The sequence below is a fragment of the Anopheles arabiensis genome, chromosome 2, assembly GCF_016920715.1.
Source record: "Anopheles arabiensis isolate DONGOLA chromosome 2, AaraD3, whole genome shotgun sequence".
In the NCBI taxonomy this organism is placed as follows: Eukaryota; Metazoa; Arthropoda; class Insecta; order Diptera; family Culicidae; genus Anopheles; species Anopheles arabiensis.
In genome coordinates, this window is record NC_053517.1 from 19,686,139 (window position 1) to 19,699,702 (window position 13,564).

The 13,564-nt window shown below is 50.3% G+C and overlaps 1 protein-coding gene across 1 annotated transcript; it reads right to left on the reverse strand.

Moving 5' to 3' along the window:
- Positions 1-610: 610 nt before the first annotated feature.
- LOC120908702 (protein pygopus-like) lies at positions 611-11,787 on the reverse strand. The gene is made up of 2 exons (XM_040319986.1): positions 8,689-11,787; positions 611-8,633 (listed from the first exon to the last, which is right to left on the reverse strand). The coding sequence occupies exons 1-2, from the start codon at positions 10,109-10,111 to the stop codon at positions 6,247-6,249; spliced, it is 3,810 nt and encodes a 1,269-aa protein (XP_040175920.1). The 5' UTR covers positions 10,112-11,787; the 3' UTR covers positions 611-6,246.
- Between the last annotated feature and the right edge of the window lie 1,777 nt (positions 11,788-13,564).

A 13,564-nucleotide genomic window follows, 5' to 3' on the forward strand; every position in this document is an offset into this window, starting at 1 on the left:
TCCAGTTACAAAAATTTCAGAACCCAAGCCAATCCCTGCCAGCGTCATCCGAGGATGGTGGGAGCAGGGATCCTTTTCCGTCTAGGTGAGTCCATTGGCTTGGCTGATTTTTTCCTTTTTTGCTTTTCAATTTGCACACACTTTCACATTTTCTCTTTCTTGGCTGCAGTGTGATACACCCAAGGAGAACCTTTCTTTTCGGTGTGTGTTTGTTTTGTTTGCAAAAACTGCGCCTGCAATGCTATTGAGCCCGCTTCCTAGAATAAGCATAATCAACTTGAGGTCGAGGCCAATTAAATCCTACAGCGGATTAAAGCAGAACAGACATTCTTGCGTTGGCAACCTTCGCACATCGATGAAGAGGGGATAGGGAAAATAATTAGGTCAGGAATTGTTTGCGGACTATACCGCTTCGCCGATCGGATGTTCGGAGTTTCGGTGGTGGAAGAGAAATTGTAGCGAAATTTAATCTGGCAAAAACCTACCATAGTCCTGAAAACCTGAAAACCAATGCGGTGTTAAATAATAATAGTTCATCAATTGGTCATCGCCAAAGTAAGAGGAGAAAACACTTTCAGATACATTTTTTATAATTTTTACTTTATTCCATTTTTTCCATACACTTGTAACCGGGTTTGGTTTTGTTTGTGTGTGTGCGCTGTATTTGTTTTATAATCATGTTTGATGGCTTTACGTGTATCAATATGTTCTTCATTCTTCTCTAATACACACAGACACACTCTTGTAAATGAACTTTGCGTTGTGTTTTGTGATTAAACACTTATCTTTTTTATTTTTATTTTTTTCCCTGCCGTTTCATTGTACTTGTAGTTTGCTTTTGTATGTGTGCTATAGAGGTAACAGCTCTCTCGGCACGCCTGAGTATTATTGTAGAAGTTTTACGATTTATTTCTGCACTGTAATAACTAATAATAATAATAATAAACATGGTATGGCATGTACAGTATAACTAAAAGCTAACAACTGACAACTAAATGGCAACGTGTGGTTTATTAACAACCTTTTTTTTAAAGAGTTTCTATTAACCTTCTTACTTCTCATGATATACGCCTGTTTGTGTACGTGTGTGTGTATATATATATAAGATGCTTTGTGCTATGGCTCAATGACACTCAACGTCGGTTAGGTAGTAATTCATGGCAGCGTAATTCATCGTCCACCAACTATTGTCGGTGAAATCACTTCAATAACAATTGGACGCCATAACTTAATATTTAAGTAAAATGATAATACCGAAAAAAAAAACAAAACGATCGCTTAAACTAAAGCACCGGGTCGGACTATTGCCGTGATCGTGTTACTCGTGAAGATGGATCCACCCTTAGGAACGCTTACAACCAACTCTCTCCCTCCTCCTGTTTACATCGCAAGTGTCCTCTAAAACACTCTTTTTCTCTCTATCTCTCTCTCTCTCTCTTCATCTCTGTTTCCCTTTAATACTGTAACGTATCGATGGTTCGCAATACAAACAAATAGAATTATTGGCAAACAGAGGACAGACCCACAAACCTTCCTGTCCACTCAATTTCACTATACTTTAACGGTCGCTCGTCGTTTTTCGCTATAAATGGTGGTTTGTTCCACAACCACATGGTTCGAGTTTTTCCGGGTCTTGCGTGTTTGCTCTCTATTTGTGCTACCGCTTTTCCGCGCTTCCTTTCACAACTTTCACACACAAACAAACACACACACACAGGAACGAGATATGTTGCTTCTACCTTACCTACACCGTTGACGTCTGTTGCCTGTTTATATTTTTGTACGCACACGTTTATTGCAAAACACGTGAAAAAAAAATAAAAACGCTTGATATTGACGAGCCAACCATTGCTCACTGATATGGAACGATTGTTTTAAACAATATATGTATATATTGATAATTCAGCTCAACGCGTGAATTTCTCATTTTCTCTCGCTTTCCAGTTTGTTTTGCTGGATTTTGTTTGTCATTTGTTTCTTCATTTGTTGGCTTGTTTGTTTTTTTTTTCTTAAGTTCTTACGCGCTAGCTTTTGAGATGTTTTCATTCTTTTTATTTACTCTGTTTTAGTGTTGCTCTTTGTTTTGTAATGTGTGAGTAATGTTTGCTTCTTCTCTTGTTATTTTCACACTCTATACATCTTCGTTATTTTATCTCCTATACTACACACATTTGTTAAGTTTTTCCTCTTATTTCTTTACCTTATTTTGTTGGTTTGTGGGCTTTCTCTTATTTCGTATATACGCATGTTTTAAGTTGTCTTCGCTTCCTTCAACATCGATCTGTTCTGGTTTGTGTTTTATTTTGCTACATAACAAACTTATTTCAAGTGATTGAGCATAGTGATAAAACGGTTTGCATGTTTTCCTGTATTTAAACGACAACTTTCCTTCGCCCCAATTACTTCCCGAGGGGTGATGGTATTGGTAACTTGTGGTAACTTTTTTCAATAATCTCCTCATCCTAGGTGCGGTCAGTTGGCCAGTGTGTGCTAAAATTAGTTAAACTTAGGAATGTTGCTGTTCATCGCTTATCGCTTACAAGTGTCTTCACATCTTTACAGCAGCAAGGTGGTGGTACGTGGTACGCCATAAAAATTAAACCAAAGTAAGAACCAATTCAATGCTGCCAGTTTACGACAGTGGCTGACAACAGTGGCTAATGTTTCGATCGTGTGGAAGAATGTAATGATGGTGCCGATCTTAGAGATCTGGCTTAAAGTATCCTAAAATAATCAATCGCACCAAACTTAAACCATATTTGGCAAGCTATATGTTACCGAATCGTAAGATGTGTTTAATGGGCGCCGTTTTATAGTGTGGTGGTGTGGTGTGTGTGTTTGCGCGTTCGCTTCCGAAACTTGATTCTGTTGATTCACGGCCGTCGACGGTAAAACGACTTTGTAGACTGCTAAATACATCCTAACATTAAATTCTACGAGTATCCCTGAGAATCACTTTTGGCTGCAAAGTTTCCATTTGTATCTTCGTTCTTTAGTAAACCATCCACCAAATTGTGTCATGTTGCTGAGTTTTGACTTATGTCTGCTTCCATCCTCTTTACGATTCCTTGGCTGAGTCGCCACGGCGGAGTCGGCAGTAGAAACGAGCAGAACTCGAAAACCAAACGGCAGTAGACGGAGTCGTACCTTAACGAGCCTGCATTCCGTAAGCCTTGACCTTAAGCCGAAGCCAGAGCGATGCAGAATCACGCACGCTAGGTCTCCGGCACGTCTCCGAACGCGTTGCCACAGACTAATTAGCAGCGCTGCGCTGGCTAACGGGTTTCACGGGACCTCGTCGCCGCCGCCGCCGTCGCCACCGTCATCATCATCAGCATGATCATCAAGCCCATTTGCAACCCGAACAAAACCCATTAACGAAAACAGCGCGACTGCAGTAATGCAAAACGAAACTTCTAGCGCTGACCGAACACAGGGAAGAACTGGGTTGCGCCAGCACGCACGCATCGCAATCTCCATGTCCGGAGCAATCGTGTGTGTCTGTGTATATATAGGAATGTAGGAACAATTAAAAGTGATAGTTTTGTTAGCGGAATCGATCAACGGAACGACTGTTGTCATTCGCGATCGCGATCGAAATCCGCTTCTGGTAACTTTCTTTGCCTGCCGGCGGTAATTAGGTGACGGTTTGGTTTTGCAGTTTCCACCAAACGCACACGCGGGTGGCGGGCGGTTCATTAACTAATCTAAACACAACCATGCGCCCTGACGATCGCTAAAGTACCCAATCTCGCTAGCGTCCAATAAAATCTAACGCACCGTTACCGGGTAACGGCGGGGGAAGAGAGATAGACAATATGTTGCTCATATGTTTTTTGTATGTGTGTGTGTGTGCTTTGTTGCTCTGCTTTCATTTCGTCACTCACCACTCAACAACCACAGTCCTTCAGGTTTGATAAGTTCGATGATTATATTGTGCCAGCTTAATAGCTTTGATATCGTTTCGTTTCGTGCTTTGATTTTCGTGGTCGAGATATAGTGTGCCTTCTGTGTTTGGCATTTTCTTGTTTGCTTTGCTTCATTCTTCGCTTCATCTAGCTTTGTACCATTTTCATGCATTATTTTAGATCTGCCTTTGTTTTTTGTTGCTGTGTATGAGAGTCAGCGTGCTTCGTTCAGGAAAATGAATGCTTCCGGACATCGTTTGCATATTTGTTTCTTTATTTGTTTATTATTTTCTCTTTTTTTCTCTCTTCCGCACCACTATCGTTCATTTGTACATTCGTTATCTTCAATAGTCTATTCGAAGGAAATGCAAGGAGTTGGCCCTTATCCTTTTTTGTTTGCATGTTTTCATTTCTAATATAGAGTTTGTTCTTGTAAGTGATTTGTTGCTACTCTTACACTTTCTGTATTTTTTTTCTGAGTTATAATCTAATGAGCTTTTAAAAGTTCGTGCAAAAAATGATAACACTACACTCACACCCACAAACACACATGCACAATACAGACACACACGCACACAGGCGCACGGAAGGGTGAGGATTCAATTAGATCTTGTTTGTCTCCCAGTTTAATCCCAACCCTTCTGGCGACGCGCGTTCGAATATCCTTATCGGATTAGGTACGTGATTGTAGGTAGTTTGTCTGTTTTGTTTCTCCTTTTCCACTCTCTCATTCCATTTTACCTCCTCACTTGCTTCCCATTATATATTTTCATGCTCATCTGTTCTGTTTTGCTGGAAGAATAGGACGAAACAGAGCACGCTGACAGCTGCTGACATTGAGTTCTAAATACTTTACATCACTACGTTATATATTACACCAGGAGAAAAAAACGGAACGATTCGTGTGTGAGACATTATTATGTCTCTTCCTTGTTTTTATACACTTTTATACTCATCCATCATTTTGCTAACGATTCGTTAATTTGAACTGTTGCCTTCCCTGTCCCTTTCCAATCGATTCAATTAAAACCGATCAAGCACGCCCCGATGTACAAAACACGTCCAACAGCGATTACGGTACACTACGCGTACGCGGTAGATTCTTTTATTGCTTTAAAATGTGTTTGATGAGTTTCTTCTCCATGGCTTGAACTTGTACGTCACATCTATTATGTACTGATACACCGTATGTATATAGCTATATGTATATTTTTATCTTGCTACTGCGAAACACCGTCGCAACCGTCACATAATACAATTAATAAATATATAGTAAAAGATGCCATGCGCTTCCGTCTTCGGTGCGCTACCCCACAGCACACGGTAACTCTATCTCTGCCACCTGGGTTGATTTTTGTTTTGTTAAGTCTCCTTTCTAGATAAACTAATATAGGTATAGGGCTTTGTATATAGCGTATCGGCTGCAGCACACGCAGATAGGAATCGAGAATCCAGCCAGTGGCTACATTTGCCATAAAATAAACACTCTCTCTATCTCTCTCTCTTAAAAACATTGGCTTTCCTTCATCCGGATCTGATATCTTGGTGGAAAAAGTGTGAGCTTTGTAAAACATACTCATGTTGAGGTAGAATCGTTTGTGCACTGCACCGTCGTAAAGGTTTGCCCGGTGCAGCCTGAGGAATCTTGAGTTGCTTCTGGGTTTGTTAATGCTCCCTCGCTCCCCAACACCGCCCGGGGACTCTGGGGAAAAGGGGTTTTAAAGGTGGCGCCTTAACTAGATAACGTAATACTTTCGCGTTTACAATTTAACTAAATCATATCATATATTTATACTGATTGGCTATCTCTTTTCCTGGCAGGTGCCTTTGCAGTCCAGTTTGATTGTTTATTTATTAAAATCGAACAGAAAAAAAACAGAAAATTATAATGCTTAAAGACGCTGAGGTAGCTGGTACACGTGTAGAATTGTATGGACTTTATCGGGCGGCTAACACCTCCACCGTTTGGCACCCGGTTTTTTTTAAATGTTTTATTTGAAATGGCAATGCGCACATGCATAGTACGGGGTCCGATGACCCCTCTCCCCCATCGGTTTAAACTGTAGTAGGTAACTCTCTTCACGCACTCTTGACTTAAACGGCTACAACTTTGCTTACGATACACTTACGAAATGGTTCCGACCTCGCACACGAGCCCTGTACATGCACACGGTGCTCCCACCCGACATAAAAAAAACAAACAAAATCCCCTCCAATGTACAATACCCTCCCGCTGCACTCACTCACGTGTACGCTGACACCTCCGCAAGCTCCGATCGCCGGCTCCACCGAGGGCTTTTCACTGCTCCGGTGTAAGACAGCGAAGCGACAGCCACCGTCATTCGTCCATCAGGCCGACGATCTTGCGCCCACCGCCCTTGATGACGCCGTGCCCCTTGCCGGGGCGCTTCGGGCCATCGTGGCCGGCGGCCGCCGCTGCCGCCGCCGCCGCCGCATTCTTCCGGTGCGTTTCCGCGTGCTTCATCATGTGGTCCTTCCGGATGAAGCCCTTGCCGCACTGCTCGCAGGCGTACGGTTTCGAGCCGCTGTGCAGGCACATGTGCCGCCGCAGGTCCGTCTTGTGGTTGAACTGCTTCGGGCACTGCTCGCACTTGAACGGTTTTTCGCCCCCGTGCTTCGCCAGATGCTCCTCGTACGACTGGTTGCAGGGGAAGCGCTTGCCGCACCGGTGACACTTGTACGGTTTGTCGCCCGAGTGGAACGTTTTGTTGTGCTGCGTCAGGTAGCACACCTTGTTGAACACCTTGTCGCACTCGATGCACCGGTGGATCTCCGGCGCCTGTCCGTTCGCGCTGCCGTTTTGGCCCGCTTTCTGGCCCCGCGCTCGTGCTAGCTGCGTCTGCCCGACGTCCGTCGAGGTGACGCTCGGGGAGCAGGGTGCGGGCGAGATGGCCGGCGCGGTGGCACCCAGCTGCGGGGTGGCCACCCGGTACAGCAGCTGCTCCTGGTACGGGTCGACCTCGGACTGCAGGTAGTCCTTGTACTTGCCGGACTCGGTCGTCAGCTGGCCGTCGTGCAGCATCGTCATGCCGATGGGTAGGCCGGCCTCACCACCCCCCGACCGCTGCTGCTGCTGGTGGTACTGCTCCGGTACGTTAGGTGAGAAGGGGGGCGCCGTATCGCCCTGATACACCTCGGCGCCCCCCGCACATCGGGGAAACCCCAACGGCGTGCGTCCGCCCGTCGTCGACTCGATCAGCCCCTCCGTCCCATCGGTGGGCAGGTCCGCCCACTGCCCACCGTCCCCCGCCGGCTGGTGGAGCTGATGATGGGCCCCCTGCCCCCCCGGGTGGTACTGCGGCCCATTACCAATAATAAGGTGATAGCTCGGCGCCTCCGGCAGGATGGTTTGGAAGGATGGAATGCTGGTGGTGCTGATAGTTAAAGGATTGGAGATGTGCGTGTGCATTGTGTGCGGCTGCATGTGGTGGTGGTGGTGGTGGTGGTAGGGCTCCATTGAACTGATGGTGGGCGGCGGCAGCTGCTGCTGCGGCGGCTGCTGCTGCTGCCGCTGCTGCAGATGGTGAGGCGGCGGCTGCGGCGAGCCCATGCCCATGGTGGGGGGCGTGCGGGTGCCCGGGGTGCCCGGGGTGCGCGTGCCCGTGCAGATGGTGGTGCCCGGGATGTCCGGGATGCCCGCCGTGCAGATGGGCTGCTGGGTGGTGGGCGTGAGGATGGTGGTAATGGTATGGGTGGCTTGCTCCATTTGCTCCGCCATGTTGCTGCTGCTGCTGCTGCTGTTCGAGTAGATCTGCAGGCCCCTCGGTTGGGAGACTTGGACGGAGGGACCTGCTACCCCGTTTGGGGGAACCGCTGAAGAAGTGGAGCTGCTCGCCGACGTGCTGCCGCCGTTCGCGCTGGTCGCGCCGGCGTACGGGTGGTGAAACCCCGCCGATTGGTTCGTGCTGACTAGCTGGCCGCCGCCCGGATGCTGCTGCTGGCCGGGCGATGTCCCGGCCGCTGGAAACCCCGCCCCCGCGTACTGCTGGCCGGCCGCCCCGTACTCGGGACTTCTGGGCGGGTCGGGCGGCGGTACCGGCTGCTGTATCGTTTGCTGCAGCTGGGAGCCACCGCCACCGGCGCCACCGCTTCCACCGGAGCCGCCGGCGCCACCGTTGCCGGTTCCGCCGCGCCGCCCCTTGTTGGCGTAGTTCGGATCGCGCCCCGGATGATGGTGCACACTGATCGGCAGCGTCGCCGGGTCGGGCTGGCCGCTCGACTTGACCGCGTTCTTGTGCAGCGTCGTGTTGTAGTGCCGCTTCAGGTGGCCCGAGCTGGTGAACCACTTGTTGCACGCGGTACAGTTGTACGTTTTGGGGCGGCGCGCCTCGTTCGACTTCCACGCGGTGCCCTTGGTTGGGCCCGAGCCCGTCCCCGGCAGCGAGGAGGTGGCCGGCTCGAACGTCCGATACTGGGAGCCACTTTCCTGCGGCGTCGTCGTGCTCGGGAAGTCGGACGGGCTGGTCGCGAGCTGATTGTCGTGCATCTCGTCCGCGTACTGCTTCATCGACTGCGGGTTCGTCGCCTGCGGCGCAACGGCCGGCGGCGGTAGCGTGGGCGCGAGGCTGTACTCGTTCTTCACCATCGGACCGCCGGGCGCACCGTAATGGCCACCACCACCGATGCCTCCGCCGCCGCCGAGATACTCGGACTTGATCGACGGGGTGGCCGAGTACTCGGACTTGATCGGGTGGTGGTAGTAGGCGGCGGCGGCCGCTGCTGCTGCCGCCGCGGAATGCTTCATGTCGGCACCGGCATGGTGCGGCGGCAGGGGGCAGCGGCGGCGGCGGCCCCATGAAGTTGTGCGGGTCGTGATGCGGCCAGGCCATCATCGGGTGGCGCTGCATCGACTGCAGCGGGTGGAGCGAGTTCATCGGTGGCAGTAGCCCGCCGTCCGCGCCCGCCCCATAGCCTACCATCTTCTGCGAGTCGAGATCGAGGATGTCGCTGGCGGGCGTCTCTTCCTTCACGGGGTAGCCGGGCGTACCGCCGCCACCTCCGTACGGATAGCAGTTCGCACCACCGCCAGTTTGTAGATCGACCTGATCGACACGCTGCTGCTGTTGCTGCTGCTGGTCCTGCGCCGACTGTACCGGCACGCTCGAATGTACCGTCGCCTCGTGCTCGTTCAGCGCCTCGTCGGACTCGCACACCAGCCCGCACTTCTCGCACTGGATCGGCGATGGGGACGGAGTCGGCGGAATGTTCGACCCGCCCGTCCCATTCTGCGGCGAGTGCGACGACTGCGACTGGGAGGTGGTGCTGGCGACCGTCGTTACACTGCCCGCTCCAGCACTGCCACTTCCCGCCACGCTGACCCCGTTGGAAGAACTTACCACCTGCGGGCTCATGCCAGCCGAACCGTTGCTGCTGACCACGGCCGGCGACGAACCGTCCGCAGGGCCGTTGCTTCCCGGGCCACCGTACGGATGGTACCGGGCGGACGACACGACCGACGAGCTGGACTTGTAGTCGGTCGGCTGGAGCGGTGCACCGAGCACACCACCACCGCCATAGTCGAGCCCCGGGCCGCCGGCGTACGCGTAATCGTACCCGGGATGGATGTAGCTCGGATAGTGCATCTCGCTGCCGGGCGCACCGCTCGGCAGGCCTAGCTGATGCTGACTCACTTGTTGCTGCTGCTGCTGTTGCTGCTGCTGATGTTGCTGCTGCTGAGTGTGGTAGGGTGATGTACCACCACCACCACCACTGTAGCTTTGCGGAGTTCCGGGCTCCGTGATGGTGGGCTGTGGCGTTGGCGGCTGATTATCGCTCGAGTCAGCGGCCGCTGCTATCGTCGTATGGTGCTGCTGCTGCGGCGAAGCGACCGGCTTCAAGCCGCCCGTGGGGGTAAGCGACCCGGGCTGGTTGTTGTTCTCCGTGTCGGAGGAGGTGGGCGTCGTGGACGAAGGGACGACCGAGCCGTTCGTTGTGATGGTGGCGGCCGTTGTCGTCGTCGCGACCGCTGTCGTTGCAAGCGTTGTACTGACCACTGGCTGCTGCTGCTGCTGCTGCGACGAACCCCAGCGATTCATGCTGTCATGCTGATGGTAGTGCATATGATGCACCTGCAACGAGGACGCACTCTCAAAGTATAGGCCACACTGGGAGCAGATATGCTGCTGCTGCTGCTGTGACACACTTTGGGGAACCCCATGCAGAGTCCCCCCATTACTGGCCATCACTCGATGGCAGGGCCAAGTACGCACAAAGTTCGCTTACGCTCGCCAACACTGCTGTGCCTCGCATTGAGCTCTCTCTCGCACTCGCCGCACAGCAAGGTTCTGTTTACGACCTTCGCAAGTTCTGGAATATAAACCCGCACAGGAGCCGGACACTTGTCTGCAGGCGATGACGACTCGGTATGATATGATGGCACACTCACTGTTGCCCGTCAGTGTCGTTCCCTTTTTAATTGCACCCGAACTCTCCTCGCAGGGTAGTCAAATTGGCTCACAATTTCTCACCTGTGCCAAACTGGCTTGGTTTTCCACCCACTCACACACACACACATGCACAGAAACAGATTCACCTATACAGACGCTTCTGGTACACGTTCTTGTTCACAGGTAGCGGTGGTGGTAGCAGGATCACGATGGGAGAATCTTCACATAAATCGCCACCCTAATTAACACGAATGCCTGGTGACGGTTTGTGCCGAGATACGACGTTGTCCACTGGTTTGAAGACAAACCCCCGTTGATGCACTGCTGCGAGCTGCACCGCTGTATGGCGATGTCGCGTGTATCCCTCAACTCAAGTGTCTGACCGAATGGCGCGAAACAACGAACCCGCGTGTGTTGGAGTTTTGGGGGAGACCGATTGCTAGTAGCGCACCGCAGATCACCCTCAAACACTATCGAAACAGACCCACAAACACAAGCACATACACACACGCAAGCACTTTGTGGTCACTTCCTCTACACACTGCTCTCTTGCTCTCTCTCTTTCTCTTTCCTCGTCTCGGTGACAAACCGCGGCAAATTAACATAGATTTTCAATAAATTTTAATTATCACCGTTTTTGTTGTGTTCCACCCCGTGCACGCACCGGTGTGCCGTGGTTCCGGTGGAATGATAGAAGAAAGGAAGAAAACGGCGCGCACACAGTCACACACTTGAATACATTCACACACACACACAGGTCGGAATCTGTCTTTCGCTGGAGTCTTTCGCTCTCCGCCGGCTTGCATTAATTTGTTGTGGGTTTCAAACGGGCCTTTTTGCTGGGCGGTAGCTGGGTGGCTAGCTAACCGATCACGAACCACAAACCAAACTGTTGTGCTTGTTTGTCTAGCTTTGTGTAATATATGCTGGTTTCGATATGTGTTTGTTTGTTTGTATGTTTTTTGTTGTTGTTTCCTGTAGAGGTTGGTACAAGTACGTTTTCAAATCAACCGATTGTTTCACTGCCACTTTTCACAACGCGATCGCGACACTTTCCTTTCTCCCTTTTTGTAAACCGAAAGCGAGATAGAACCAACAAAATCACTTCGCGCACGCAACTAAACACTCAACTCAAACCGAGTTTGGCTAACGGTCGTGTTCTTGGTTTTGTTGTGTTTGGCCTAGTAAGTACCTCACGATAAGCGAATAGTTGGGCGGGGGGGTGTGAACGGGGAAGTGATGATGCACTATCCCACCCCGGCGAGAACGGGGAGATGCAACGGAGATGCAAAAATCGGATTCCAACCCAAAGGCGATTGGAGTCCACCGACTGCGCGAAACTGCGAATACTACCACGAAACGACGGCGGAGACACCCAGCTCAACCTGCGTTCGCTTCGGTTGAGGACGCGTTTTAAAATGAAACCGAACGATGCCGTCCCAAACAAACAGAGCCCAGCGAGAGAACGTGACGTGCAAACGGCAGGCGGCAGAGCCTTGTCCCATTCAAAACTGGACCCGTGGCCCAGCAGTGGCGGGATGGCTGCCTATGCTTCGGTCCCTTTTTTTCCCCCTTTTTCGCATACGCATATGCAGTGGTCGAAGTCCATCACCACCACCACCATTGCTGTAGCCTTCTCTCTCTCTCTCTTTCCATGTCTTCCGAACCGGACGGAGCCCTCTTGGTTTGGGGGTTGAGCAAAAAGAAGAGTGCTGTCTAATCTTCTCCTTTGCCGTCGCATCTCTTTTTCGGCCAGCGCGTTCTCAGCCTCCGGTGTATCCTTCAGCGTGCGATGCGAAAGATGTAGTCGACTCGCTCTTGCACTCTTGCACGAGAGATGCCGTATTGAGATGTCCACCACCACCACCATCACCACTCTCGGGCTCGCACTGTCTCTGTCTCGCTAGCGGGGCAGTTTTCTTCAGTAGCTGCTGCCAACAAGAACCACACAGCATCTTGCTCGCTTGCCCGACGACGACGCGCTTTACCTTTTCCCCTACCAGGCGCACTTACACACGCAGGCACACACCCCTAATGCGAACAAAAAAGGGGTAGTTTTATGCTCTCCCTGGCAGCAGCAGCAGCAGCTACAGCAAAGGGTAAGGAACGTGGTCCGCACGCCAGTGGACAGCATCTTTTACATAGCCACACACACTCACATGTTGTCCATTATGTAAAGGATGAAGAGGATGGGGGAGGTCTGGGGGTTTGAGAAAAACCACCACCAACACCGATTTGAACCTCCAGAAACTCCAGGACGAAGGAGCGCTGAATGTGCGTTTAAAAACGCGAAGCGAACAATAAACATTTCTCTGCCAAAAAAAAAAAAAACAATCCTTTTTGCGTCCTGTGGCAGTAATTTGATCTTTGAAGCGTTTGAAAATCTGGCTTCCGCAATTTCATTCAAGGCAAGGAATGCCATTCGTATTTGCATGATTCCGTTATGCGATCCACAACACACAAAAACAATGGTGGAGAGCAGCGTGCATGTGAAGAAAGCATGTCCTGAGCGATGAAGGACGAACCACCATTGAACGCCCCAGTTTGCCCAACTGCCAGCATACTGACAGCATCGTACCGCCTTGTGTGTATGATCAACGATCAACACACACAGACAACCAAACGTGTGTTTCTTCCCCTTCCATTGCGTGCAGTGGTGGAATGAAGCCTTCCCTCTGCTGGTATGCGTGTTTAATCTGCTTGCGAAGGAATGGGCAAACGCAACGCAATGCCCCGATGATCGCGCTGGTTGTCTCCCTCACGCGGGCAGTGGCTTCTACAGCGGCAGCGCTAGACCGGGACGAACGTACCCCGTTGGGCTCGAACGGAGAAGAGGAAGCCTAGGACTTTGCAATCTGAAATCAAAGGGCGCGAATGGTCCGGCTAGGGCTGTTTGTTTGAGGAGTGATTCTGGAAGAAAGTGTTTGTTTTTTTTCTAAACTTCATGCGATTTGCTGTAATTTTAGCATTATCTTGCACAGATTTTTCTCCAATTTATCTTATTTTATTTTTAAATCAACAACTTATAAAATGAAAAACAATAATAAAACCATACATTAAAATCATAGGTTGATTGGGATTGGAATGTTATTAGTAATTTTAGGGTTTTTTGGGTTTCCTTTTCTACAAGTTTGACAATACGTTACTTTATCTACATACTATCTTTATTGTGAAGTACTATTATGTCATTCTTGAATTAATAGCAACAAATATTGGGTTTATCCTTTCCAAAAATGAACCCAAATATCG

Excerpts from the sequence above, each read along its gene's own strand:
- LOC120908702 (XM_040319986.1), bottom strand. The coding sequence starts at position 10,111 with ATGGCCAGTAATGGGGGGACTCTGCATGGGGTTCCCCAAAGTGTGTCA. Across the intron at positions 8,634-8,688 it reads GCTGCCCCCTGCCGCCGCAC|CCTACTACCACCACCCGATC; the intron begins CATGCCGGTGCC and ends CGGCCGCCGCCG.